Source organism: Macaca thibetana, chromosome 9 (genome assembly GCF_024542745.1).
Source record: "Macaca thibetana thibetana isolate TM-01 chromosome 9, ASM2454274v1, whole genome shotgun sequence".
In the NCBI taxonomy this organism is placed as follows: domain Eukaryota; kingdom Metazoa; phylum Chordata; class Mammalia; order Primates; family Cercopithecidae; genus Macaca; species Macaca thibetana.
The window spans coordinates 92,362,077-92,389,304 of record NC_065586.1 but is presented as its reverse complement, the minus strand read 5'-3'; the positions used below and the strand labels follow the sequence as shown (position 1 = coordinate 92,389,304).

General features: G+C 49.6%; 2 protein-coding genes across 2 annotated transcripts in view; both read left to right on the top strand.

Moving 5' to 3' along the window:
• TLL2 (tolloid like 2) overlaps positions 1–26,400 on the top strand; it is a 145,436-nt gene extending 119,036 nt beyond the window's left edge. The window contains 9 exon segments of the mRNA XM_050802867.1: positions 7,183–7,308; positions 8,045–8,205; positions 9,485–9,665; positions 14,914–14,940; positions 14,943–15,038; positions 17,188–17,315; positions 20,207–20,420; positions 23,706–23,956; positions 25,777–26,400. Of these exon segments, the coding sequence (XP_050658824.1) occupies positions 7,183–7,308; positions 8,045–8,205; positions 9,485–9,665; positions 14,914–14,940; positions 14,943–15,038; positions 17,188–17,315; positions 20,207–20,420; positions 23,706–23,956; positions 25,777–25,911 (1,319 nt within the window). The 3' untranslated portion in view covers positions 25,912–26,400.
• The window catches only part of OPALIN (oligodendrocytic myelin paranodal and inner loop protein), a 128,147-nt gene that overhangs the window by 77,492 nt on the left and 23,427 nt on the right, over positions 1–27,228 (top strand). The window lies entirely within an intron of this gene.

Here is a 27,228-nt window from a genome sequence, read left to right as displayed (position 1 = left end):
CCCCCACCACTTGTGCTTGCCCAGAGGCTGCTTTCTCCTCTTCCCCCTTCTCCTAGGACTCCTGGCTGAGCCAGCACAGAAATCCCAGTCCCTCCCTTGCTCCCCTTCTCCCTTTCTGCCCCATCTTAGACCTCCCAGGTTCTACGTGAACAGCCTGGGTGTCAGAAGAACCCACTTCTGCAGTGTCACCCAGAGCAGGCAGCCATTCGTCCTTACTGAAGCCTCAGTTTTCCTCTCTGTGAAATAGAAAGGACATCTGCCCATTGTACCTAAGCAATTATTGTGAAGCCCCAAAGAAAGGATGGCTGTGGAGGCACTTTAAAAGCTGGCAAGTGACAAACAAGGGGTGGGGCTGTCATTTTTTCCTATTTTGAAGCATTGGGGAAGAGCAAAACCCAAACAGTAGCAGAGGAAGAATCATGTTGGCGCTGAAGGATTGGAGACAAAACTTGAGTTGCTTCTTACTCAAGCCAAAACAAAACAAAAAAAAGCCAGACCATGGCAAGTGTATTTTGAAAGCAGGTCAGCTTGTGATTGCACAGGGAAGATATGACAGCCTTGGTTGAGATGCCTGGAAATTCACAGCCCCCACCCCTCCCTGGCCCAGCCTGCACATGCCTGGTGTCTCCCAGCCTGGGGCGGCCTCTGTCTGACTTGGCAGCAGTGACACCGGCTGGGTGGCCTCAAGCAAGTTGCATGATTTCTCCAGTTGCATAGCTTCTGTTGCACAAGCTCCAGTCTCTCTACCTGGAGAGACAATGCTGCCAGATGATTGCAAGGTTGTCATCAGAAGAAAATGGAATAGTGCAAGTGAATACACCCAGTGTAATATTTAGTCCCATTAATTGTCTTTGCTAAGGAAGGAATCTTTGAGGTGGTTATTCTCTCTGAAAAAGCCGATGCGACAATTTCTTCTTGCTATTGTGATGGACTGGTTTCCTATTCCAGCTGCAGCAATTTACCACGGCTTAGTGGCTTGAAACAACGCACACTTATTATCCTACAGTTGTGGAGGTCAGAAGTCTAACATGGGTCTCACTGGGATAAAATCAAGGGGATGACAGGGCTGCATTCCTTCTTGAGGCTCTAAGGGAGAATCTATTTCCTTGCCTTTTCCAGCTTCTAGGAGCTGCCTGAATTCCTTGGCTCATGGTCCTCTTCCACAGTCAAAGCCAGACAGAAATGGCCAGTGTGTCATTCTCATGCCACGTTCTCTCTGCTGCATCTCAGATCTCTGCTCCTGTCCGCACATCTCCTCCTTCTGACCCTATCTTCCTTCTACCTCTTTCCCTTACACGGACCTGGTGTGGACATTGGGCCCACCCAGATACTCCAGGAGAATCTCCTCGTCTCCAAGATCCTTCATTTAACCACACTGGCAGAGTCCTTCTTTCACCTAATTAAGATCCTTAATTTAACCACACTTGCAGAATCTTACATTAAGGTAACAGATTCACAGGTTGCAGAGGCCAAGCTGTAGACAGCTTTGGAAGGCCTTGTTCTGCCTAGCACATATCATGAATGATTATGAGATTGTCATTCTAATTCTATTTTTTCTAGTCCTCTTGGCCTTCTCTTCCCCTGACTTCCACCCCAGGTTCTGTAAGTTGGGTGCTGGAACTCCATTCCAGGGGGTAACTGGTAACTACTGACCATCCACACCTCATTGCTGATGCTGCTGGTGGTCAGCAATGCACAGTTTTGAGAGTACCAGCTAAAGCTGGAGATTAGGCTTGTCAGGCTTAGGAAATTAAAAAAAAAAAAAAAAAAAAAAAAGCAGGATGCCCAGTTACATTTGAATTTTAGATAAAGAATGATTTTTTTTTTTCAGTATATGTCCCAAAGATCACATACTGTGCTGAGAAGTGATTGATGGTTTATCTGAAAGTCAAATTTAACTGGACCTCCTGATTTTTTTATGGAAAACTTGCTGGAGATGCCAGTCAGGGCAATGGAAGGTATTTCTCTGATGCTAAACTGGTTTGTAGGAGACGGAGGAAGTGCCTGGACCTGCTCAAGTAACCATGATAGCCGGCTCCATTTGCTGGTTAGAAGATGCCACCTTCTCCCTCCTCCCCATCTAGCGTGCATTCAACATTCATCAGTTAATGTGTTGGTGCTGGGGCTGGAGACGCCGAGGAAAGCACACAATGGTTGTCCTCAAGTGCTCAAGGTGGTGAAGGAGATCAGCAGCAAATGCGTGATGACGTTGCCGTGTGGGTGTGGACCTCGGTGGAGGCTGTGAGACTCAGTCTGCCACGGGGCCCAGGTTACCCAGTGTCCTACTTGGAGGGCATTGCAATTTGCAAACATCTTTTCAGATGCCTGTCAAAGTGTGGATTGAGGCCCACCCAAAGTAACTTAGTGCACAGACTCAGCTTGACTTTTTTATGGTAAAGATAACTGCAGAGAACAACATTTAGAAAAGAAGAAATATACACCATTGACCTTGACCATGAATCTTAAAGTAGGAATCAGGATTAACGGAAACCTCATCTAGACCTATTAAATCAGGGAAAGGACATCTAGGTTATCTCGCTTTTCTTCATTACAGTCCCCTGGTAGGAATTATTAATGCCCCCGTTTTCCAGTTGAGGAAGCTGAATTCCTAACATGGCTGGGCTGGAACTGGAATCTAGATCTGTAGGATTCCACAGTCCACTCTCTTTCCAATAAGGAGACCTGAAAACCACAGGGAAGGAATGTGAAGGGAGTGGAATTTTTCCTTAGTGTTTGTGATTCGATTCTGACACTGATCACCTTTCCACCTTCCCAATACCACAGGGGTGTAGGCAAAAGGGCTCTGGACGTGGCAAGTGGAGTTTGGAGCGCTGGTCCCTTGTTGCCTGCTAGCTAGCCACTCTTTTGCAGATCAGCTTTCCTTTCTGCGACAGCTCATACCTGCTTTGCTCCTCACTGTGGTCCCAGTGCTTGGCACACAGTAGGCTCAGTAAATACCTAGTAAGCGATGAAAGAATGGCTAGATCAATGAATGAATGGGCTCCGTTGCCCTGTTGGTGGAGTGGGCATCCTGCTGCCTGCTCTGCCTCCTTTGCAAGGCTCTCCGGAAGAAGAGTGGGTGAGAGACCACAGCTTTGTGCAACACTGTCCAACAGAAATGGGATGTGAGGCACAACCAGGAGCCACATAGGTGCCCTTGAATTTGCTGGCAGCTGCCTTACAAGAAAGTAGAAACCAGTGACATTAATTTCAATGATATTTTTATTTACTCTAAGGTACAAAATAATATCATTTTAATATGTAATCAATATACACAGTATTAATGAGAGATCTTATGTTTTTCATACTAAGTCTTAGAAATCCAGCATGTGTTTTATGCTCATGGCACATCTCCACTTGGACCAGCTGCATTTCAGGTGCTCAGTAGCCATGTGTGGCTGGGGGCTGCCGTATCAGACCGAGAAGGTCAGGAGACTATGCCCAGCCAGCTTCCCCAGCCCAGCCTTTTCCCAGCAAGTCCATCAGTCAGATGTCCTGTGAACACAAAGTTCCTAGCACGTGTATCAGAACTGCTTCAGTGAAAGAAGCTGGGAGAGGAGCTCAAAGGTCCAGCAGAAGAGCTGGAGCAAGCCAAAGAAGCTCTTGCCTTGGTGCCAGTTGGCAGGCGTTCTGCCCAGGGCCCAGCTGGCACCTGACGCTGGCCAGGGTGCCAGTTGGCCTCTGCACCCCCTTCTGGTGCCAGATGGCAGCCCCTCTCAGAGCCTACTGGCCGGCAGCAAGCAGAGCACCTTACAATTCTGGGTTTTTTGGGAGAAGGCAGCAGTGCTCAAGGGATGGCAGGGCCATTTTGGTCCTATGCCCCCACATAAAGAATTAAAGGATTCCCACCTTGATCCCTCCATCCCCTATCCCAGTGCTGATAGGTCACCATGAAGGGCTTCGTAAGGGGACTGGCTTCCTTCAAGGGATTTCTTTAAAAGCCTAAGAATGTGCTCTGCCTTCCCTTTCCTTAACTTTCCCTGAAACAATTTTTGGGATCCTGCCTGAGCCATCTCATCATCTAACTACTTCCTTCTTTCACTAATTCCACCTGGACCATGAGAAGACTCCAGAGCTCCTGCTATGCTAAGCTGAGCCCTGTTTCCAGTCTCTTCTACTCCCACGCTCTCCCAGATTTTTCTGGGAGGCTTGGCCTTGGCCTTTGCCTCTGCAGCCCAGAGCAAGCATGAGCCTGTGGGCTTGGAGCAGGTGCTGCTTTACCACAGTGGGAGGCCCCATGCATCTCTGTGCCATCCAGCCAGGCTGAAGCAGGGCTGCAACTGGCCAAACATCTCATACCTCTTGCTAGAGAGAGCTCAGGTGTAAAAGCATGCCTTTCATCTACCTCCCAAGGCCAAGCACCTTACCTTCTAGTCTCTGGAGGAATTACATTTTCTTTGCTTTTGGCCCAAGTCCATCCACTGGGCTCTCTCCTTTCACCTGGCTAAGATGGCGCCAAGACACTTGCTCCTCTGTGCGCCTCTTTCTTGCCTATGTGTCCTGCCCACAACCACAGCGTCTTCTGATATCAGAGTCTCCTTCTGCCCCTGGCCTTGGTCCTTTGTCTATCTGTCTCTCCCGATGGGCTCTTTCCTCGGTTTCCTTCTGCCCCCGGCCTTGGTCCTTTGTCTATCTGTCTCTCTCCAATGGGCTCTTTCCTCGGTTTCCTTCTGCCTCCTCAGTAGGTCCCCCAGCCAGTGTCTTGAGTTCTGCTGTGCTGCCCTCCTGCCCATCCATCTTCCTCCACTGGCCCATCCTTGAAGCATTTTCCTTCTTTCTGTTCTTGCCTTGTCTCCCTTCCCTCCTCAGGCCTGCACTGCTCCACTCCCACCTGGTCCAGGTATGCCCAGATAACCTTATCTTTTCACTGCCCCATCACTGTCTCTCTCTACTCACTGGAAATTTGAAAGCAACTCTGCTGCTGTCTATCATGATGGCTTCTGTGTGTCGATGGTCTGTATGCTGGGTACTTCACATGCATCATTTTCGTCGTCACAACTCTAAAAGTAAATATTATCATTCTCACTTTAAAGCAGGAGGGAGCCTCAGTGAGGCTAAATCACAAGCAGTCATCCCATTTATTGGAGGAAGATCTGCTGGAGGATCCACCCTAGGTCTGACTCACTTTAAAGCCTGGACTCTTTCCGCTACTTTTTGTCAACTATTTTCTTCTTTCTATACTTTTTAGCAAATGTCTATGAAAGTACTTTCAATATGGTAAGGTGATTAAAAAAAGTAACTGCACACTTGTTACTATTTTAGCATACTTAAGACTTACATTTATTTGAGGCGATGGGCAACTTCAACTCCCTGCCTGGATTGTCTTTCTAAACCCAATTTCCCCTAACAAGCGATTAATTTATATAAGCTTTTATTGAGCCCAAGAATACATCACCATTAGAGTTACCTAAGTTCACTGTCCACTATGTGAAATGATGGGATATTTACAAACACTCCTTTACTCAGTGAAGTGCAGCCAGGTTGATGAAGAGTCTATGCATCACAGACAAGGAAGATTGGAAGGAAAGGGGTATATTTGAGTTGGAAAAGGGCAGGGGAGAGGGAAGCTGGATGATTGGAGGGTTTGTGTTTTCTGAGGACCCGTGGATTGGAAGTTGTAAGGAGTGAGACTTTTAACCCAATAAATATCTTTGAAAAGTAGTGAGAGTCCTGTCTCTGGGAGTTTTCAAGCAGGGTCTGAAGAGCCATCTCTCCAGAACATTATTGAAAGGATTCCTGCCTGAGAGGGCAAGACTGGGTATCTTTCCAGGTCTTTACCAACTCACAGATGCTCTTAATTTCTTTTAGTTTATATATAATGAGTTATTTCAAGATTTGGTGAACAACTATTTTTGTTGTTGTTGAGACAGAGTCTTGTTCCGTCACCCAGGCTGGAGTGCAATGGCGCAATCTCAACTCACTGCAACTTCCGCCTCCCGGGTTCAAGCTATTCTCCTGCCTCAACTTCCCGAGTAACTGGGGTTACAGGCATGCGCCACCACGCCCGGCTAATTTTGTATTTTTAGTAGAGACAAGGTTTCACCATATTGGCCAGGCTGGTCTCGAACTTGTGACCTTGTGATCCACACACTTCAGCCTCCCAAAGTACTGTGATTACAGGCGTGAGCCACCGTATATGGCCAACAACTTTATACTTACTGTGTTCCTACCTCCCGTGGTGCTGTGGACCAGAACTCTCCTTCCCGCTTCTCCCCACATCCTTTCTTCTTCCTAGGTTCAACGTTTTTGAAAAAGATGTCTCAGTGTTTAGTCGTCCCTTCACTAGACTCCTCTCTAGCTCTGCTAGGCCACATCCCACATGCTGTCTTTCAGGGCTAGATGTACTATGGCTGGCAACAGATAATCATATTTTTCCTTTTATTTCTAATATTTGTTTTGGTTTTTCCTTTCTTCAGTGGCACATGGGTTAATGTGTCTGGGGAGCGTCTCTAATGACTTCCAGGTTCTCCCTCTGAACAGCAACGATGGCATGCTATGTGCTGTTACTTAGTCGCCCCAAACGCATCACTAGGCACTTGGTGCCAAATCCCATCCAAAGCACCTGCTAACTCAGCCTCATTATGGCCTCTTCCTGCAGGTTTTCCTGGCAGCATTGGCTAACCTAAGAGCCCGTGTTTTCTGTAAGCTTGAATATCTCCCTGTGTATACCTCTCTTAAGAGTATTTCTAAAACTGCTAAATAACACATTCTGTCTCTAATGTATAGAGAATACTGACACATCTTCATCTAGCAATGTGTTCTTTGTCTTCACCCTTTATTTAATGTCTCTAAGAAGTTGCATATTTATGGGGGAAGGGGAAGTCCTCAATTCCATGGCTTTAAAATGGATGAAGTCTTTGGTATGGAATGCTGTGAGATGTTTTAAAGTCTCAAATGACCGATGACTGAACACCTCAAAGAATTCACTTCTCCAGGCCTGACCTCCTCTTGGCAGAGCCCACCCCGGCTAACAAGGTTCCTGCTTGTGTTGTCAGTGTCCTGCCTTCACTGTCCCTGCTGCCTGGTTTTCAGAGGTGGACATAGCACTCTTTGGGAGGTGGTCACCAGGAGTGGCTCCTGTTTCTTAGAGGACACTTGCTGGTGAAACTGGGATGCGGAAGGGTTGGGAACAGCCAGGAGGCTTCATGACGATGTAACTGGAGTCGCCTTCCTTCCCACCAGAGGTGGATGAGTGTTCCTGGCCAGATCACGGAGGGTGCGAGCATCGCTGTGTGAACACGCTGGGCAGCTACAAGTGTGCCTGTGACCCTGGCTACGAGCTGGCCGCTGATAAGAAGATGTGTGAAGGTTGGTGTGGGACCTGCCAAGCTGGAATGAGAGGGGATATGGGACAAGTCTTTGGGGAACTGGGGCAGAGATGGGGCAACCGGCTGGCTGTGTAGGAACAATGGACAATGGGCAGACATGGTGGAAGACCCACCTACTTCCCAGAAGGAGAAACAGCCTGACAGCTGTCACAACTGTCAGAAAACTGCCCAAATTACATATACCCTGCCCTAGAGACTGAAATCGAGGTTTATTTTCTTCTATGATTGTGTGAAATTGACATGATTATTAAAGTAGGAAACAAAAGCAAAGAAAAACCGTGAGCACTCCAGTGACTCAACCAATAGCACTTTTCATCCATCCTGTTTCTACCTGGCTTGTGTTCTGTCTTCCTTGTCCACGTGCATGAGTCTGCTTGTTCATGCAAGCTTGGTATGGTGAGTAGCTTGCTGCAAACATTTCTAATTCTCCTTTGGCCCAAGCCATAGGGAGCCCCCAGCTCTGTCACTGGGTGAAAGGAAAGCACAAATGCATTCATTGTTTTTAAAAGCAGTAAAGATTTATCCCCAATATTTTCTTTCAAATATTCAGTTGAAACCATAGTTTTGAACAAAGGACACTGAATTAATCAATTCAAATTGTCTAACATTTAAAAATTATCATTACAGAACAGCAGGGCTCTGTTGCTCCTGGTGGGAAATCACAGTCACTTGGAGCCAAAGCTAAATGAAATCCTGTTTCTGTTTCCCCCGTGCAGTGGCCTGTGGCGGTTTCATTACCAAGCTGAATGGAACCATCACCAGCCCTGGGTGGCCGAAGGAGTATCCCACAAACAAAAACTGTGTCTGGCAGGTGGTGGCCCCCGCTCAGTACCGGATCTCCCTTCAGTTTGAAGTGTTTGAACTGGAAGGCAATGACGTATGTCTCTGTGCTCTGATTAATTGGGGAGTGTATTGAGGGGTGACTTGGAGCTGGAAACCAGTGAGGGGCTGGGAGGGCAGGGAGATGGCTTGTGTTGGAACTGGAGCTTTGGACAGTCATAGGGCCTGCACTAGCAGAATCTGGGGGAAGGTTTTCTCCAGCAGTTTCTGCCGCACGCCCTCTGCAGATAGAGCACCTCCGGCCCTCTTGTCGCTGATACATCCAAGGAGAATCAGAACAAGAGTGGAGGAGGCAGGTATTGGGGGTGGGAGGTGTCAGAACTGGGCTGTGAATCTGGGGAGCTGGTGTGCAGCTGAGGCAAATAAAGGGGGTGAGGATTAGCTAGGGACAAGGACGCTACAGACAGCTTGTTTCCTCTTTCAGCCAATGATCATGGATGATCAAGTCAGTTGAGGTCCAGGCAGTGCCCTACAGCTGGAGTGCTAGTCACACATGCTTACATCTGCACTTTAGGCTGGAGGGACACCCTGGGGCACACAAGCCATTCCTGAGACTCCCCTCCCCACCCCAGCTGAGCTGGGGGTCTCACCTCGAGAATAGTACTGGTGTAGCTCTCACCTGAGAGTCACGCCTTTGGGGTACTGGAAGGAGACCTCAATGCTGATGACCCCAATGCACGGAGGCCATGGTGCCCATGAGGGTGTCACCCCAAAGTGAATATTGTGCAGAAAAAAATAATCCTTGAAAGCAATTGATAAGACCCCTTAGCAGTGAAGTTCTTTTTGAGAAAAATCATTGCTATAGCAGGGAACATGAATTCTAGTCCTAGCTCCACCACTGCTGAGCTATGTGACTTCAGACAAATGTCTTTCTCCCTCTGCGCTTGTTTCCCTGCCTGAAAAGGGAGTCAGATTCTGTCGGTGGTTTGCAGCTTTTTCCTCCTCCTCTTCCTCTTGCTTCTCCCTGGCTCCTCTTCTTTTTCTTCTCCTTCTAGCAGTGGGGCCCTTTCTTCAAGCAAAATTTCGTGTGGAAGCCTAATGTATACAATAAATTAAAGCAAGGCCACAGTTATGGGGATGCAGGTTTGGGAGCCCTGTGCTCTCGTGCCAGGCGATGGCGCCCCCACAGAGCCTCAGTGGGAGAGCCAGGGGTTCCCCTGTGCCCTCTGGAACTCATTCAAATAACCAGCATAGCAAGAGTCAAGGGACCCCCCACATGGCAGGGTGAGGTGCTCAGGAAGCAGGTGCAGCAGTGTGCTGGGGGTCTGGGGTGGGGACAGGGACTCTGGGCAGCTTCCCATCATGCTCCCTTGCAGGTCTGTAAGTACGACTTTGTGGAGGTGCGCAGCGGCCTGTCCCCCGATGCCAAGCTGCACGGCAAGTTCTGTGGCTCTGAGACACCCGAGGTCATCACCTCGCAGAGCAACAACATGCGTGTGGAGTTCAAGTCCGACAACACCGTCTCCAAGCGCGGCTTCAGGGCCCACTTCTTCTCAGGTACGTGGGTTCGGAGGTGAGGCTGATGCAGTGCGGGTGAGGTGGCTTTGCAGACTCCAGGCTCTGGGGTCCCTGGCCCTCTCCTCTCTCTCTCTGCCTGCTCCTGTAGCCTTCCAGGTATGGCTGCCTTGGAGGGGGCGTGCCTGGATCCAGGGCTTTTAAAATATATCTACTGGTGACTGTGTTGTTTCTTAGGGCTGCCATAACAAATTACCACAAACTGGTTGGCTTAACACAACAGAATCTTATTCTTGCAGTTCTGGGGGCCAGAATTCCAAAATCCAGGGGTTTGCAGGGCCATGCTGCCCCGGAAGGTTCTAGGGCAGAATTCCTCCCTGCCTCTTCCTAGTCTGTGGTGGCTCCCAGCCGTCCTCGGCATTCCTTGCCTTGTAGCTACATCATCCTGATCTCTGTCTCCATCTTCACATGCGTTTCCTTCTTCTCTGGGTCTCTGTGTCCCCTCCTTTTCCTAGAAGGATTCCAGTCATTTAGGATCAACCCTAAATCCAAGATGATTTCATCTCAAGATTCTTAACTAATACTTCTGCAGAGACCCTATTTCCAAGTAAGATCACATTCTAAGGTTCCACATTGTATTAGTCTGTTTTCACAACATACCTGAGACTGGGTAATTGATCAAGAAAAAGAAGTTTAGGCTGGGCGTGGTGGCTCACGCCTGTAATCCCAGCACTTTGGGAGGCCGGGGCAGGCAGATCATGAGGTCAGGAGTTCTAGACCAGCCTGGCCAACACGGTGAAACCCCGTCTCTACTAAAAATACAAAAAAAGAAAAAAAAATTAGCCGAGGGTGGTGGTGTGTGCCTGTAATCCCAGCTACTCGGGAAGCTGAGGCAGGAGAATCGCTTGAACCCAGGAGGCAGAGGTTGCAGTGAGCCAAGATCGCGCCACGGCACTCCAGTCTGGGCTACAGAACAAGACTCCATCTTGGGGCAAAAAAAAAAAAAAAAAAGAAAAAGAAAAAGAGGTTTAATGGACTCATAGTTCCACATGGCTGCGGAGGCCTCACAATCATGGCAGAAGGCAAAGGCATGTCTTACATGGCTGCAGACAATAGAGAATGAGAGCCAAGTGAAAGGGGAAACCCCTTAAAAAATCATCAGATCTTGTGAGACTTATTCACTACCACAAGAACAGTATGGGGGAAACCGCCTCCATGATTCAATTCTCTCCCAGCGGGTTCCTCCTACAACACGTGGGAATTATGGGAGCTACAATTCAAGATGAGATTTGGGTGGGGACACAGCTAAACCATATCACACATGAACAGAAATTTTGGGAAGACAGTACTAAACCCACTACAGTAGCACACTGGACCCTACTTCTCAAACTGAAGGCCATGAATCCTCAGGGCCAGTACAGCAGCTGTAGAAAAAGCCCATTCTCCTTAGTACAGCATCTGATGCTGGACACTGTCTTGGCCCACCTGTCCTACCAGCCACATTCCCTCTGTAGGTGCCCTGTGCTGTGATCACGAATAATCCCCCCACTGTTCCCCCATGCCATCACCCTCTACTCCTAAACCCCCATCCCATTCTCTCTTCATACCCCCGCCCCTGTGGCCTTCCCTCTCTCTGGAATATCCTTCTTCCTTCGCTACTTAGGAAACTCCTACTTCAACCTGAAGACCCACAATGCCACTTTCTGTAACATTCTCTGGCTTCATCTTATTCCTCTTAGTCCGTTTTGTGCTGCTATCACAGAATACCACAAACTGGGTAATTTATAGTGAAGAGAAATGTATTTGGCTCATGAGTCTGGAGGCCGGGAAGTTCAAAATCAAGGGGGAACATCTGACAAATGCCTTCTTGCTGTGTCATAACAGGGTGAAAGGCACCACATGGGTGAGAAAGAGCAGCAAGGGGGTCAAACTCATCCTCTATCAGGACCCCACTGCTGCAATAATGAGCTCTCATGACCTAATCACATGTAAGGGCCTCATCTCTCAACACTGTTGCATTGGGGATTAAGTTTATAACACATGAACTTTGGAGGACCCACTCAAGCCATAGCACCCTCTTAGCACATTGATTGTTCGTTCACCAGTGTTCCCACAGCACTCTCTCCTTTCCTTCCATTAGGGCTCTTGTCACCAGGGCCAGCTCCGTGGGCCTGTGGCCTGTGCAATAGCACAGAGCCTGTTCTCAGAAGGGCCCACACTGGTTTGAGGTTCTGTTGTCATCATCTTGAAATTCATGGCCGGGCACGGTGGCTCACGCCTGTAATTCCAGCACTTTGGGAGGCCGAGGCGGGCGGATCACGAGGTCAAGAGATTGAGACCATCCTGCCCAACATGGTGAAACCCTGTCTCTACTAAAAATACAAAAAATTAGCTGGGCGTTGTGGCGGGCGCCTGTAGTCCCAGCTACTCGGGAAGCTGAGGCAGGAGAATCGCTTGAACCAGGGAGGCAGAAGTTGCAATGAGTCGAGATTGTGCCACTGCACTCCAGCCTGGGCAACAGAGCAAGACTCCATCTCAAAAAAAAGAAATTCATAATAGTGTTTAAACAAAGTTCAAATCTTGTGCTGAGCCTTGTAAATTGTATAGCAGGTCCTGCATGTCACGTCATATTAGAGTGTGAACTGTTTACAAGCAGGAACTGTATTTTGGTTATCTTTATAGTCTTAATGCTTGGCATAGAAACGACCAAATTATTTGTTGATTTTATACATACCCAGAGTTCCGTCTCCATGGGTGTTTTTGGCAGTCTCTCATTGAGCAAGTCAGGTTTTTTGTTTTGAGTGTCTGCTGTGGGCACCGTACACTACTAGGCTCAGAGCTGTTGCCAGGGAAGTGCTCTCAACCCTGGACAAGCTTACATGCCAGCTAGGGAGGCCAGGGATACACACCCTGCTGAGTCCCAGCCTGGAGCACTGTGGGGTGGGCCACTGCAACAAGGGCTAATGTTTGAAGAAGAGAAGCCCATGGTTGCCTGGAGCAGTGGGTGAAGCCTTTTTGCAGGATTTGGGGTGGTCTAAGCCAGGTTTTAAGGGATGGAAGACATGGAGGTGGAGATAGGATGATTAGAGAGAAAGTACAGGGTCCCCAGTAGGGGAAGCAGTGTGAGCACAGGTTAAGGTCTCAACAGAGCACAGAGACAGAGATGAGATGGGCCTGCATGGAGCCCTGACCCATGCTGGGAAGCCAAGGGCATGAGATGGGCCAAGTTGGGGAAGGCCAGGTCATGAAGGACCTTAAACGCTGGGCTGAAGAGTAGGGACCTGATGAAACAGGAACGGGGACTGTTTGCAGGTTCCTGAGCAGGGGAAGCCTAAACTTGTCATCTGACCAAGCCATGCCAGGCAGTGTGGAGCTGGGAAGACCAGGCAGCTGGAGGACCAGGGCAGCAGGGCGGGCAGGAGCCACCTCAGCGGAGGATGTAGCAGAGCATCACAGGCAGGGCAGCTCCACATTTGCAATAGGAAGCCACAGCACAGGGGAGAGGGTCAGAGCAGGAGTGAGGACCTATGAGTCATCTGCAGAAGGACTCAGAGGAAGGAAGGGAGAGAGGTGGGTCAGTGCTGGGTGTTGGGCGGCTTCATCTCTTCTGCATTCTTTTTTTTTTTTTTTTTTTTTTTTGAGACAGAGTGTTGCTCTTGTTGCCCAGGCTGGAGTGCAATGGCGCGATCTCAGCTCATTGCAACCTCTGCCTCCTGGCTTCAAGTGATTCTCCTGCCTCAGCCTCCTGAGTAGCTGGGATTACAGGAATGTGTCACCACGCCCAGCTAATTTTCTATTTTTAGTAGAGACGGGGTTTCTCCATGGTCAGGCTGGTCTCGAACTCCTGACCTCAGGTGATCTGTCCACCTCGGCCTCCCAAAGTGCTGGGATTACAGGTGTGAGCCATGGCACCGGGCGTCTCTTCTGCATTCTTAAAGGGTCTTACAAGGGCTCTTACTTGTCCTGATGACATAAGCAGGTAAAATACAGTGTTCGAGGAGACATTAACCATGGTGAACAAGAGGGTGTAGAGAGTGGACGAAGACAGGGCTGACCCCTAAAGTCATTCCGGTGATGGCAGGGAAGCAGGGGAGGGAGGCTGATCTTCGGTAAATGCAGGAACAAGCTGGGTTAGGATAGGGCTGCATACAAGGACCACAAGCGTAACAAGGGCCAGCACCTGAGTTCTCACATAATAATTATGCAGCTAACACTGTGGGCTGGGTGCTGCTTTAATTAATTTGCCCCTCCCAACAACCTGTGAAGTGAGGATACCATTACTGTCTCCATTTTACAGGAGAGGCAACTGAGGCACAGAGGGCAGGAGCTGTCTATGGCCACAAGAGCTGGAAGTGGTGGGGTAGGGCTGGCCCTCTGCTGTGTGTCCAGCTTCTCCACGTGCAGAGGGCGGTGTGGAGTCGTGGCACTTGAGCCCAGGCCTCGGGGTCAGCCATAGAGGGTGCTTGCTCACTGAGTGACCTTGGTCACATTAGCCATTCTCAGAGTCAGTTTCCTTACTTGTTTTTGTTTTGTTTTGTTTTTGAGACGGAGTTTCGCTCTTGTTGCCCAGGCTGGAGTGCACTGGCGTGATCTCAGCTCACCGCACCCTCCACCTCCCAGGTTCAAGCAATTCTCCTACTTCAGCCTCCCAAGTAGCTGGGATTACAGGCCTGCGCCACCACGCCTGGCTAATTTTTGTATTTTTAGTAGAGACAGGGTTTCTCCATGTTGGCCAGGCTGGTCTTGAACTCCCGACCTCAGGTGTTCCACCCGCCTCGGCCTCCCAAAGTGCTGGGATTACAGGCGTGAGCCACCACGCCCGGCCAGTTTCCTTACTTATAAAGACTGGCAGATAGAGAACTCCCTCCTAAGGTTGGATGAGAATTAACTTAGATAATGCATGGAGTGCTTGGGACTGTGCCTGTTCCATAGTAAACATTCAGTAAGTAGGAATTACTGTCATTATTGTTACTACTGTGATTAATACTAGCCTGTCCTTCAGGGAGCTCCTTCTTTTGAGCAGGGAGCAGGGCCAGAGAACATAGAAAAAGTACTTGGAGAATCCAACACATACCAGGGCCAAGTGCTTGGAAAATGAAACAAGTAGATATGCAAGAAATCTGAGGTGAAGATGTTCCCGCTTCACTCCCCCAGTGAGGGAACAGTCAGAGGGGAAGGGGAGCAATCAGAGAAGCTTCCTGGAGGAGGCCGTTTTTAAGTGGGATTCTGAGCCCTGAGGGACGTTCGTAAGTTGGCGTCTCCTCTTAGAAGAGTTCATTGATCTCCCCAGACAAGGACGAGTGTGCCAAGGACAATGGCGGTGTCAGCACGAATGCATCAACACCTTTGGGAGCTACCTGTGCAGGTGCAGGAACGGCTACCGGCTCCACGAGAACGGGCATGACTGCAAAGAGGGTGAGGCTGGACCTCCGGTTGTTGGGGGGTGGGCTGACCTTCGCCACACCCCAAACCCCTGTGAGCATGTGCATGAATGAGGGGCTGGGGTGAGGAGCTCTTCCACTTTCTGAGCTGAGGCCCAGCCACTGCTGTCCTTGTGGGAGAGAAGTTTTCCCCAGGGCATCTCACTCCTTCAGGGGGCACCTGGGGGCCTCAGGTGCTGTAGGCTGAGTTATTTTTGCAAATGATTAAGCCTGCAAGCTCTGGAATCTGAATACCTAGGTCTACATCCTGGCTCTGCCGTTCCCTGGCTGTGTGACCTCGGGCAAGCTATTTAACCTATCTGAGCCTCAGTTTTTTCTTTGGTTAAAAGGGTCTAAACATAACCTCCTTCTTAAAATTTTTGTGAGGATTAAAACAAAGTATTTCAGACTCTCTGACACATATTATGCCCTCAAACATCAATAAAGATCAGCCTTTTATGTCTTTGTCATATATTAATTACCATATGCAGGTCCCATAGGAAAATAGGATTTGAAAAGCTTTGCTCCATTCTCCATTCACTGTAGGAAATTCTTCAGGGCCAGGTGGTTTTTACTGTCCACGGTCCAGTCATTCTGGAAAAAGCCTTCCTTCTGTTCTTACCCTGCCCAGTGAAGGGAGTTTGAACACTTATGACAAACACACAGGCTTCCAGGCCTTGGCCTCAGCTGTGAAGCCCTGCAAAGGAAGTCAAGGGTGGAGGAAGATGTGGAAGACACACAGCCCGATCTCTGGAATAAACAGTCTGGAGTTAGGAGGTTTGGCTGGGTGCCGCAGAATCTGGTCGGGATCTGCCTAGAATGTTACAGGAGGCGCTGACATGTCTTCAGGAGGAGGCGGCCACCCTCCAAGCCCAGCCCTAGGGCATGGTCACAGGTGGTGGAGGGGCTGGGTGGGAGGCTGGTGGAAGAACCAAACAGGGAAGGAACAGTCAAGCCCCTGTGAGGCAGGCCCGGGCTAGGACCAGGCTTGCCTCCTGCAGTGTGGGAGAGGACAGGAGGGAGGTCAACTCTCCCAAGTTCCCACCCCTGAATAGTGGCTGCGTTTGTGTGGGTTGACCCCAAGGGCAGGGGGTGTCAGAGCAAATGTCCCAGGAGCTGAGCAAATGTCCCAGGAGCCGAGCCACTCTCCCTCTGGGCGCCTGTTCTCTGTGTGGCTGCAGAGCAGATGTAGCACTAAGCAGAGGCAAATCTCTTTGGACCGCCTTCAAAGCTGCCTCCTCCCCTTCCTCCCCCGGGCCCTCCTCACCTGCCTCTCCAGTTTCTTCAGCGTGGAGCCTCTGTGTTTGTGATACAGCCCGCCGTGCTTTCTAAGCAGTGGTAGCTCTGGCCTTAAAGCCAGCCAGGCCCGGTTTGAGTCCCAGCTCCGCCCCCTATCAGCAAAGCACTGTCCCTCTCCAAAGCTATTTTCTTATTTGGGAAGTGAGAAGGACTAAAGGAGAGGATGCATGGAAAATGCTGTCCACAGTGCCCAACACAGAAGAAGAGAAATGCCAGTTATTGGCCAAGATGCCAGGCATCGAACGAGTTGTGGGACCACTCTTGGCAAATAGCACTGTCACCAGGACACACTTGGTAGACTCCAAATAAAACCACTGAGAAAAACTAAAAGGAGCTTATGGATGGATGGTGCAGTGATGAAGCAGACCTCTGTTAGCCAAGATGCACTGAGCACTCACCATGGGCTGGCACGCCCTAAGCCTTTCCCATGCATTATCTCATTCGATCACATATCACCCCGACTAGGGTGGCACCCTTTTACAAATAAGGACACCGAAGCTTACATAACAGCCCCAAGTCCCACAGATGGCGGAACCAAGACGGGTCGAGGTCCACCCGACCCCACTGCCAGTGCTTTTAACATATTTGCAGGGATAACTGCAATGTGGATAGGAATAGAAAGATAGCCTGGCCCCCGAGCCAAAGCCAGGAAGGCAGAAAAGCCAGTGCAAGTAAACCAACACATCCCTGAGCCAGGGGACACCTGATTCAGGACACCCCACCCCACATTTGATAAAGACCCTGAGACAATCAGGAGAGAGGGAAGGAGAACCCCCTAGAATCCTTCTCGTGCTGTCCACAGTGAATGACTTCTCTCTCTGTATGTGTCCCCCCGCCACCCACAGCTGGCTGTGCACACAAGATCAGCAGTGCAGAGGGGACCCTGGCGAGCCCCAACTGGCCTGACAAATACCCCAGCCGGAGGGAGTGTACCTGGAACATCTCTTCGACTGCAGGCCACAGGGTGAAACTCGTGAGTCATTTTTGTAGTTTACTGAGAACATGGACTTGGGTCTCAGGCAAATGTGCGTTTGAGTCTCTGCTCTGCCACTTCCCAGCTCTGTAACTGGGGGGAGGTGACTCAACATTTCCAGGTCTCAGTTTCATTATCTGCAAAACATGGATACTAATGAAGCTTACTTCATCGGGCTGTTGTGCAGATTAAAAGAAACAACACACAAAAGCTCTATAGATCACACCTGGGCACAGTGGGACCAGCAGGAGGCAGCATCCACCACCTACATCTGCAGTGCTGTTTGAGATTCACTTGTTTCCAGTTTTAAATTTTTTACAAGACAATATAGTCTCATGATTAAAAACAAGATGAATCAGTACAGGAGGTTGGAAATAGAAATCAAAAGACCCCAGAGCCCCCATTTCCACTCTAGAAATGACCACTCTGAACACATTGTTATGGATCCTTCCAGAAATTTTCTGTGGACAATCATGACTGTCAGTGCACAGGGAAATATATGTTTTTGTTACTCAAATTCCTCTAATAAAATCCTATTCATATTTTTTCTACAACTTAATTGTTTTCCCATTAGTAATAGGAGACTAAGTTCTTTATGCAAATTCCCTCTTGAATTAAAAGTTCCTCCCCAAGCCTTTATTTAAAGTCTTTTTCACGTATATGATGTGTGGTTTGCACAGTTATTTCAAAGGGGAGTTGAATCTCCTAGGAGTCTCATTTCTCAACCCCCAGGGAGGGACTCCCACATTTTGGAGAATAAAGAAACCCTTTTGCCAGCTGGAGAATGTATTGTACTTCAGGCAGACGGACATTTTTTAAATGGGTTTTTCTGACTGTAGAGGTAAGTAGGATTGACCCTATGAACGGTGGACGGATAACTCAGGGAGAATGGAGGAGAACAGAGAGGGAGAAGTCCATGATCAATGGACTATGGCGCAGGGACTTGCAGGATGTTTGTTGGTGAGAGCCATGAGTGAGGAGCAGAAGAGGCGAATGGGCCCCCAGGGCGTCGAGGGCTGAAGACAGGGCCTCTGACCACAGGGTGCTCCCAGCGGACAGCTCACATGCTGGGCCGCCCGTGGGGAAACTGCTGCTCTGCTAAGAGCGGCTGTCACGGGTCAGCCTTGAATCTGAGTGAGGATCAACTGGAGAGCGCCTTAGGGAAAGGCACTGCTTCTCCAAGACCGCCATCTGCTGGGAAATGTTCGCAATGGCAACATAGAGCCCCGAGGACCGCAGGGGAGGCGCCCTCTGGCGTTGGGAGCGCGCAGACGCACAACGGGAAGCGTTTGCTCGAGGCTCATACTCACACTTGGTAGTTTCCAAAAGGCGTTTCCTCGGGAAACGGATGGTGGATATATTGACTGAGCTCTTTTCGCTACCGTAGAATGTGAGTTGAATACTTCTCAAGGAAGCTGGTGGTGTTCGCTGCATGGGGATGGCGACAGGGCGCCCCATGGACCTCCTGGGAGCTCCCTGCCTGCTGAGCTTAAGGCTCCCTTCCACTGCATGGCCGTCCTGGTGCCACTGCTCCCCTGTCCAGTGTCTCTACCTACCACCTTTGCTCCAGCGCCCCCTATCTCACAGGCGGGAGAGCTCTGCCCACGTGCGTTAGTGTGTGGGAGTCATTCTTCTGAAAGCCTGCATTGCCGTGCTGGTCCTGTTTCCCCCTCCCAATCTCCATCTCCGTGCTGCCAGGCCAGAGATGAATTGAGCACCACCCCGCCCCCCACCCCCGCCCCAGCTAATGTCCTGTGTCCCTGCTCTGTCGTTTGATCCAGGTCTTCATCTGACACCATCCCCACTCACCTTATCCCATCTCCCTTGACGCTGGGGCTGCCATCAGTCGACCACCTACCCAGCACCCGAGGAGCCTGCATTCAGGGCTGAAAAGCAGGCTGGAATGGTGGGGCGCCCCGGCCAGCATTAGGGGACAGTCCTTAGGGGGAACAGGGAGAAGTGAGGCAGCACAACCTGGTGAATGATAGCAGTGGGGGTTGGAGAAGGCTAGCGGGGGTCAAGTTCAGCTTCATCTGTCTCCAGCTGCGTGAGCTTGGGCAGGTCAGCCAGCTTCTCTAAGACTCATTTTCCCCTTCTGCATGTTGGAAATAATAATAGCTCTTCCTTCCCAGGATCACCAGAAGTGAGAAAATGCCCATAAATACTTGGCATGGAATAAACACTCAGCGAGTGTCAGCCACCATGAAGCTGCTGCCCGGAGCAGCGTGCACCTCATACAACCTCACCAGTGTCATTTGTACTGAAGGATCATGCAGTGGAGTGCACAGGTCAACAGCAGGGTCTCTGACGCCAGAGTGCTAGATCATGGCCCAGCTCTACCAGTGTGAGACCTTGGACAACTCATCTGGCAGCTCTGAGCCTCACTTTCCTCATCTGTAAAGTGGGGATTAGACACATCACAGGGGTGTAAAGATTGAATGAGGTGATACTGGTAAAGCATTTAAAACAGCTGCCAACACAGAGAGTGGGCACTCAGCCCTTGCTGGCTCTTGGCCCTAAGTGAGAGAGAAGCTGTGTGATGGGATGGAAGGAAGACAGATTTGGGCTGTGGGAAGCCTGGCTCTGTCGCTTAATAGCTGTCAAAATGTCAAGCATTTAAACTCTCTGAACCCCTGCTCTCTCGTCTGCAGTGTGGTCATTGTAGCTCATGTAACTACCTCATAGGGCCGCCTGCTGGACCAAAAGCAAGGCAGAGGTTGAGACCCTCTCTACAGATGTCCCCAAGCATCACCATGGCCACACACCCCCTGTACAGCCAACTGGAAGTCTCCCACCCTGCCTCGCCCCTTCCTCTCCTAGAACTGGAGAGGAGGCCCCCACCCCGGCTGAATGTCAGGCCCTTGCCTTACTTTCTGCTCTTCTGTCCCCAGACTTTCAATGAATTTGAGATCGAGCAGCACCAGGAATGTGCCTATGACCACCTGGAAATGTACGACGGGCCCGACAGTCTGGCCCCCATTCTGGGCCGTTTCTGCGGCAGCAAGAAACCAGACCCCATGGTGGCTTCGGGCAGCAGTATGTTTCTCAGGTTTTATTCGGATGCCTCAGTGCAGAGGAAAGGCTTCCAGGCAGTGCACAGCACAGGTACCTGGGGTGGGATACTGGCTTCCAGCTGATGAGCACTTGGACAGGAGACAGAGATATGGTGAAGGCAGGACAAGGACTGCCTTTTATTCTGACCTGGGGAGGGCTAGGGGAGGAAGGTGCGTGATAAAATGTCCTATTAAAATGAAGCATCAGGCTGGGCCCGGTGGCTTGTGCCTGTAATCCCAGCACTTTGGGAGGCCGAGGCAAGCGGATCACCTGAGGTCAGGAGCTTGAGACCAGCCTGGGCAACATGGTGAAATCCCGTCTCTACTAAAAATGCAAAATTAACTGGGCATGGTGGTGGGTGCCTGTAATTCCAGCTACTCAGGAGGTTGAGGCAGGAGAATTGCTTGAACCCTGGAGGCAGAGATTGCAGTGAGCCAAGATTGTGCCATTGCACTCCGGCCTGGACGAGTGAGACTCTGTCTGTTAAAAAATAAAAAACTAAAATGAAGCCTCAGCAACCATAGGGAAAATGGCTGTTTTCTTTCAATATCCTTAATTGACACAATTTGAAATGGACAACCCTTTGTTAGTACCCCATTTTTTCCTCCCTCCTTCTTTCCTTCCTTTCTTCCTGTCTTTTAAAAAATATATTTTGGCCAGCCACGGTGGCTCACACCTGTAATCTTAGAACTTTGGGAGGCTGAATGGGGAGGATTGCTTGAGTCCAGGAGTTCAAGACCTGCCAGGGCAAGATGGTGAGACCCCCGCCCCTCACTGCAATCTCTACAAAATAAAAACTAGAAAATATAGTGAAGCGTGGTGGTCCCAGGTACCCCGGAGGCTGACGCAGGAGAATTGCTGGAGCCCAGGAGTTCAAAGCTGCAGTGAGCTCTGATCATGCTATTGCACTCCAGCCCGGGTATTTTGCTGGTGTATGAAGTCCAGAAGTTGGGTAACTGAGTGGTGAAAGCAGACCTTTTATCCCTGTAAGGACCAGTTCTGGAAAGTGAAAAGTGTTTCTGTTCCCCATGATTTTTTCTTCCACTCAAAATGTAAATAGCTGTATTAGGTGCTTTGGTGGGAAATGTATGTGCTTATAACTTATATTATCTACTTCATTAAGTAGAAGAATGTCAGTAGGAAATTTGGCTCTGCTCTTTAGCCATTAAAATGTTACCACCTGGGACTAGTGCCCACGGAAGCAAATCTGACCCTTTGATCCTGATGTACAATTGTGTCCTTTGTCAGAGCCGGTGGCCACCCAAAGCCCACTCCGCTTCTGTAATGCTGAGTCTGAGCTCACGATCATGCGACCCTGTGATCCTTTTAACAGCCCCTACCCCCAGTTTTTTTTCAGTACCAGAAAATATAAATTAGGTCAAACAAAATGGCAACCAGCATCCTGAGGCAGTTCAGCCTCCCCTTGCACAGCAGAAAACACTGCATGTCAAACTCCCTGAGGAGTTCTAGCTTCTGGTTCTAGCTTCCTCCAGGGAAGTTTAAAAGCCCTCTTGTCCCTGCAGATAGAGACCAGGAAGAACATAGGTGCTTCAGGGTCCTAGCAGGAAATGGGGGCACATTCAGAGTCATTATTTGAGGAGAAGTTAATAAAGGGACAGGTAACAAAGGGGTGAGAGGGTATGGGACACTGTAGGACAGTGAAGCTACCAGAGCAAGGAACTGCAACCCCAGACCCAGAGGATGAGAGGAGGGAGCAGTTCCTGGAAGCTGGAGACAGAGAGGGCTGCATGCAGAGACCCTGTGGCTGCAGCTGTGACCGAAGTAGAAGAACAGCTGTGGCAATCAGGGGACTAAATACCCTGGCCTCTCTCTCCTCCCTCCATCTGATCTGCTGGTGCTCCCATGGCTGAACCTGCAGCAGAGGGCACGGGGGTCACCGATGGAGGCCAGGGGTCCACCTCCCGGGGCCCAGGCAGGTGGGGAGGGTGGGGGCGTCCGGCAGGATGGAGGGGAGGTGTCCCGCCCTGCTCTGTGTTCATTTCATGACCACCCAGCTCTCAGGAATTTGCAATTTCTCCAAAACGGGTTAGACCTGTAAGACATTCTAAGCCAGAGCCAACACAGGACTCAGAATGGGCAGTCAGACAGGACTGGGCCAGGCGGGGCGTGGAGCTCCAGAGGGGCCTCAGAGTGTTAGGAGCTAGGTGGCCCAGAATCTACAACAGTGTTTGCCTGGGCCCCTTGGGGGCATGGAGCACACAGGGGAGGGGCTGTGCAAGAATTTGCCTCCAGAATTTCTGGTGCTTGCTAATCTAGACCAATCTTGTCTACCTATTTTACTTATTTATTTACTTTTATTTATTTATTTTTTTTTGAGATGGAGTTTTGCTCTGTGGCCCAGGCTGGAGTGCAGTGGCACAATCTCAGTTCATTGCAAGCTCCGCCTCCCAGGTTCAAGCGATTCTCCTGCCTCAGCCTCCTGAGTAGGTGGGATTACAGGCGCCCACGACCACACCCTGCTAATGTATTTTTAGTAAAGACAGGGTTTCACCATGTTGGCCAGGCGGGTCGCAAACTCCTGACCTCAAGTGATCCACCCGTCTCAGCCTCCCAAAATGCTGGGATTACAGGCGTGAGCCACCGCACCCGGCCAATATCCATTTTATTTTATGTGGGCTTAAGTGTCCAAGACACAAGGTACTATATATAGGACCAGGGCCAACAAGAGTTACTGTCCTTGTATAATAAAAAAACCAGAAACAAAGTCTACAGAATACAAGCCCAGAACCTGAGGGGCAGCTCACCTGTGACACCCACAGGGACCTCAAAGTTGGCCTATGGTCAATGCCCTCAGTTGCAAGAACCAGTCAAGTAGGGTCTGAAGTTTCCAGGGTTGAGGGCTTACCCGCGGTTCTGATGTGCTTTTATCGCCCTCTGTTGGCAGAAATGACAAATTACAGTCAGTCCGTGGGGCGAGTGTGAGCCCTTCTCAGATGCATCCAACCCTTCCAGGGAATAAAGTGGCAAATAGATCCACCCACATCCCAGCGACCAGTGAGGCGAACCATCCATTGGCTCCATGTCTCCATAACTCGAAAAAGCAAAAAGCAGCCAGCTCTTTTCAATGGCATGCTCACGTATTCTCAAGCTGGGAACAGGCGACCTTGGCTTGTAAGGGCCACTTTGCACCCCCGAGGGAGCCCTGACCTGGGAGCCAGGGGCCTCTGTGTACTCCTCCATCAGATGGGGTCACGAGACCACCTGGCCTCTCCTGCCAGGCACGCACCAGGCTCTGTAGAGAAAACTGAGCAGACGCAGGCGGGAGGCAAGAGGGTGTCTTGTGCTGAGGGGACATCTCACTTGTCTCTGCTCCAGAGTGCGGGGGCAGGCTGAAGGCTGAAGTGCAGACCAAAGAGCTCTATTCCCATGCCCAGTTTGGGGACAACAACTACCCGAGCCAGGCCCACTGCGACTGGGTGATCGTGGCAGAGGACGGCTACGGCGTGGAGCTGACATTCCGGACCTTTGAGGTTGAGGAGGAGGCCGACTGTGGCTACGACTACATGGAAGCCTATGACGGCTACGACAGCTCAGCGCCCAGGCTCGGCCGCTTCTGTGGCTCTGGGGTAAGTCCCGGAGACGCTGGGGCCGGGGCAGAGTGTGATGAATCACAGCATGAGTTGTGGAGTGAGACACACCCGGGTTTCAGTCCTGGCCACCTCCTCCACTTAGGAGCAACAGCGAGGAGGCACGTTTTGCTGAGGCGGAGTGGGAAGCGGGAGAAATGTCAGGAGGCTGGGAGGCAGCCAAGGGACCAGTCCTTGAAGGCCCCTTACTGAGGCAGCCGTGGAAGAGCACTTTTCCTTTTGGGACTTTCCCCCTATTTTTGCAAAGTCTTTCCCTCTCCCCCCACTTTTTTTTTTCCCCCGAGACAGAGTCTTGCTCTGTTGCCCAGGCTGGATTTCGGCTCACTGCAACCTCTGCCTCTTGAGTTCATGCAATTCTTCTGCCTCAGCCTCCCAAGCGGCTGGGATTACAGGCATGTGCCACCACGCCCACCTAATTTTTGTATTTTCAGTAGAGACAGGGTTTCACCATGTTGGTCAGGCTGGTCTTGCACTCCTGACCTCAAGTGATCCACCTGCCTTGGCCTCCCAAAGTGCTGGGACGACAGGCGTGAGCCACCACGCGCGGCTGCTCTCCTCCATTTTTATTTGGCCCCCAGGCTTTAAAAATATTTAATTATGCTTTTATATATTTCTTATATTCACATTTCTCTCCTCAAGCAAAACCAAATGCCAATGAAAATTACAAGTCACTTACTATACACAACAATAGTTGTACTCAAGGTCATCATCAGTGTTCTCATTGTTCACTTTTTCAGTGGGCCTGTTGTGTTTGCTATTTCTCCAGCACCCGACATAGGGCTTGGCATATAGTTGGTGCTTGGTGGGAGTTTGTGCACTGGCCAGTACAGTGTACCGGTCACTCCCCTGGCTGCACCACACTGGACACTGCCCATACTGGGCACCAGCCCCCTCCTTTCTGTTGCCTCCAGGCCTGGTCGCTCAAGCTTCTTTGCTATTGGCTGGACTTAAATCACATCATTTTGGAGTCACCAGTGCTCCTGTGCTAAACAGAAATTCAAATTGTCATTTATATTTTTTGAATAATTCCCCATCTTCTTTCACCCTCTAGAAAAGGAAGAATGACAAAGTGGCACTTAGCCAATGCACTGCCTTTGATAAAGTCTTTCCAACTGTGGGGTCTGTGGAAAGGAACCTCTTGGAGGGTCCTGAGCGGTTAACCGTGGGGGAAGCTCACTTTGGCTCCACTAGAACCTCGCAGGCAACAGCCTTGGAATGTGGCTCCCATTCACAGACCACCTGGCAAAACCTTTCTGACAAACGTGGTGGCTCGATCCCAGTTTTTGTCCTTGGAAGGGACAGAGGCCTGAACAATGGTCTTTGTTTCAGGTCTCCTGGGAGACACATCATAATGATGACCCTGGAGTTCGGTGATGCATGGTGCATCCTTTACAATCAGAAGGGCCGGAGCTTGGGTCCTGCCTACCTGGGAGAACTTGAGTCTCAGTTTCTTGAAGTGAAAAATGGAGATAGTACCTGCCTTATAAGGTTGCTGTAAAGTTTACATAAGATCTGGAAGTGCCTAGCACAGCACCTGACCCACCTGCGTACTTAATAAGTAATAGATTCTATATGAGCTATGCACCTAGGATCATCTTTGGAAGAGCAGGGCCTGCAAAGCTCTCTGGAGGAGAATTTACAATGTTTTCTTTTGGAAAGGAGCTTGTTTGGATGCTCTTCAGAGTCTCTGGTACCAGGGACACATCCTGTGTCCTTGCATAAGATCCTGTCTCGTCCTCCTAATTTTCAACTCCAATCACAGCTAAAGTCCTTCTTGTTTCCCTTTCTCCTTTCCTCAGCCATTAGAAGAAATCTACTCCGCGGGAGATTCCCTGATGATTCGATTCCACACAGATGACACCATCAGCAAGAAAGGCTTTCATGCCCGATACACCAGCACCAAGTTCCAGGATGCCCTGCACATGAAGAAATAGTGCTGATGTTCTTGAAAGACAGAAACTGAGAATGTTTTGTTTTTGTTTTTACAACAATAGCACCTTGAAAAATCTGCCCTAAAACAGTGTACAGTATTTTTCTCAAACAAAAACTCAGAATCCAGTCTTGGAGGTATATATTTGAATGAAAGTCATGTAAGCTTGGCCAACAAGGTGGAGAGAAAATGTTCTTTTGATTCTGTCTGCAATGTTATCACTCATGAACTGTTAAAGATTAGGACTGAAGTCACTGACCATTCAAGCTATGTTTGTTCATACCCATTCTCCTTGTCCCTTGCTCCTATGTGGCAAAAGGCCAGCCTTGGGGTTGGCCGTTCCTCTAATCTGGACTTGCTTGCAAAGGTGCCGGGCTGTCTTCTGTCTATGTTGGGCATAAGGGATGAAAGCTTGGCTGTGACTAACATATGGCTCACAGCTTTGGCTGGAATCATTTTCTTTCTCTCTGCCAGGGACACGTCAACCAAGAAACCTGAAAATATGGATGGATGTCAGGACTAAAAAAGGCATCACAGTAAGCAGTGTGCACAGAGAAAGTTTCGAGTATGAAAATCATTGTCATGAAGTTAGGAGACCACGAAGCCATTTCTCAGTCATTCACACTCCTTGTCCCTTTGGTTTCCCGCACTCCCTAATTGCATTGGGGGCTAAGGCATCCATTATGAATACAGCAGAACATTTGCTGGCAAGAGTCCCGTCTGCTGAGAAGACAATATTGTGACTCGTCCTGAAATTTTTTTATTCATTGACTTTGAGAAGACTCCACCTGTGCTTGGAATTCCACGGGCTTCGAAGAACATTTCTTCTTTTAGCTTTGGAGGCACTTGCCGTGGCACACCTGGACTCCTTGACATCCAATTCAAACTGCATTTGCAAAATGTGCAAAGACATCTTATGAGGGACCAATTCAGGTTCCTTATGGGGTGAACACTGTTGAGGACTGGTTAATTATAAGTTATGTAAGAATCATCACCTTGTGGAACAAGTCAATCAGCGACTACCTTCCTGTAGCCAATCAGGTTAAAAAGTGCATTGGTAACTTTGCTCTGATTAACTAATATTGAATCACCAACTTGCAATCAGAATTCACAACACTTGGCACTTGTTCTAGAGAAGTGTAGAGGATGATGTTTACATAATTTTAGCACCTCAAGGTATAATTTAAACAGTGAGGTAGTTTTGAATGGCATTTCATTAAGGCATCTATGGGCATTATGAGCTAAAAGCTGTGGTATGTTAGCTTTAAAAGAGTATTTATGTTGGAATAATTTTTAAATAATGTTTACATAACTGTAAGTC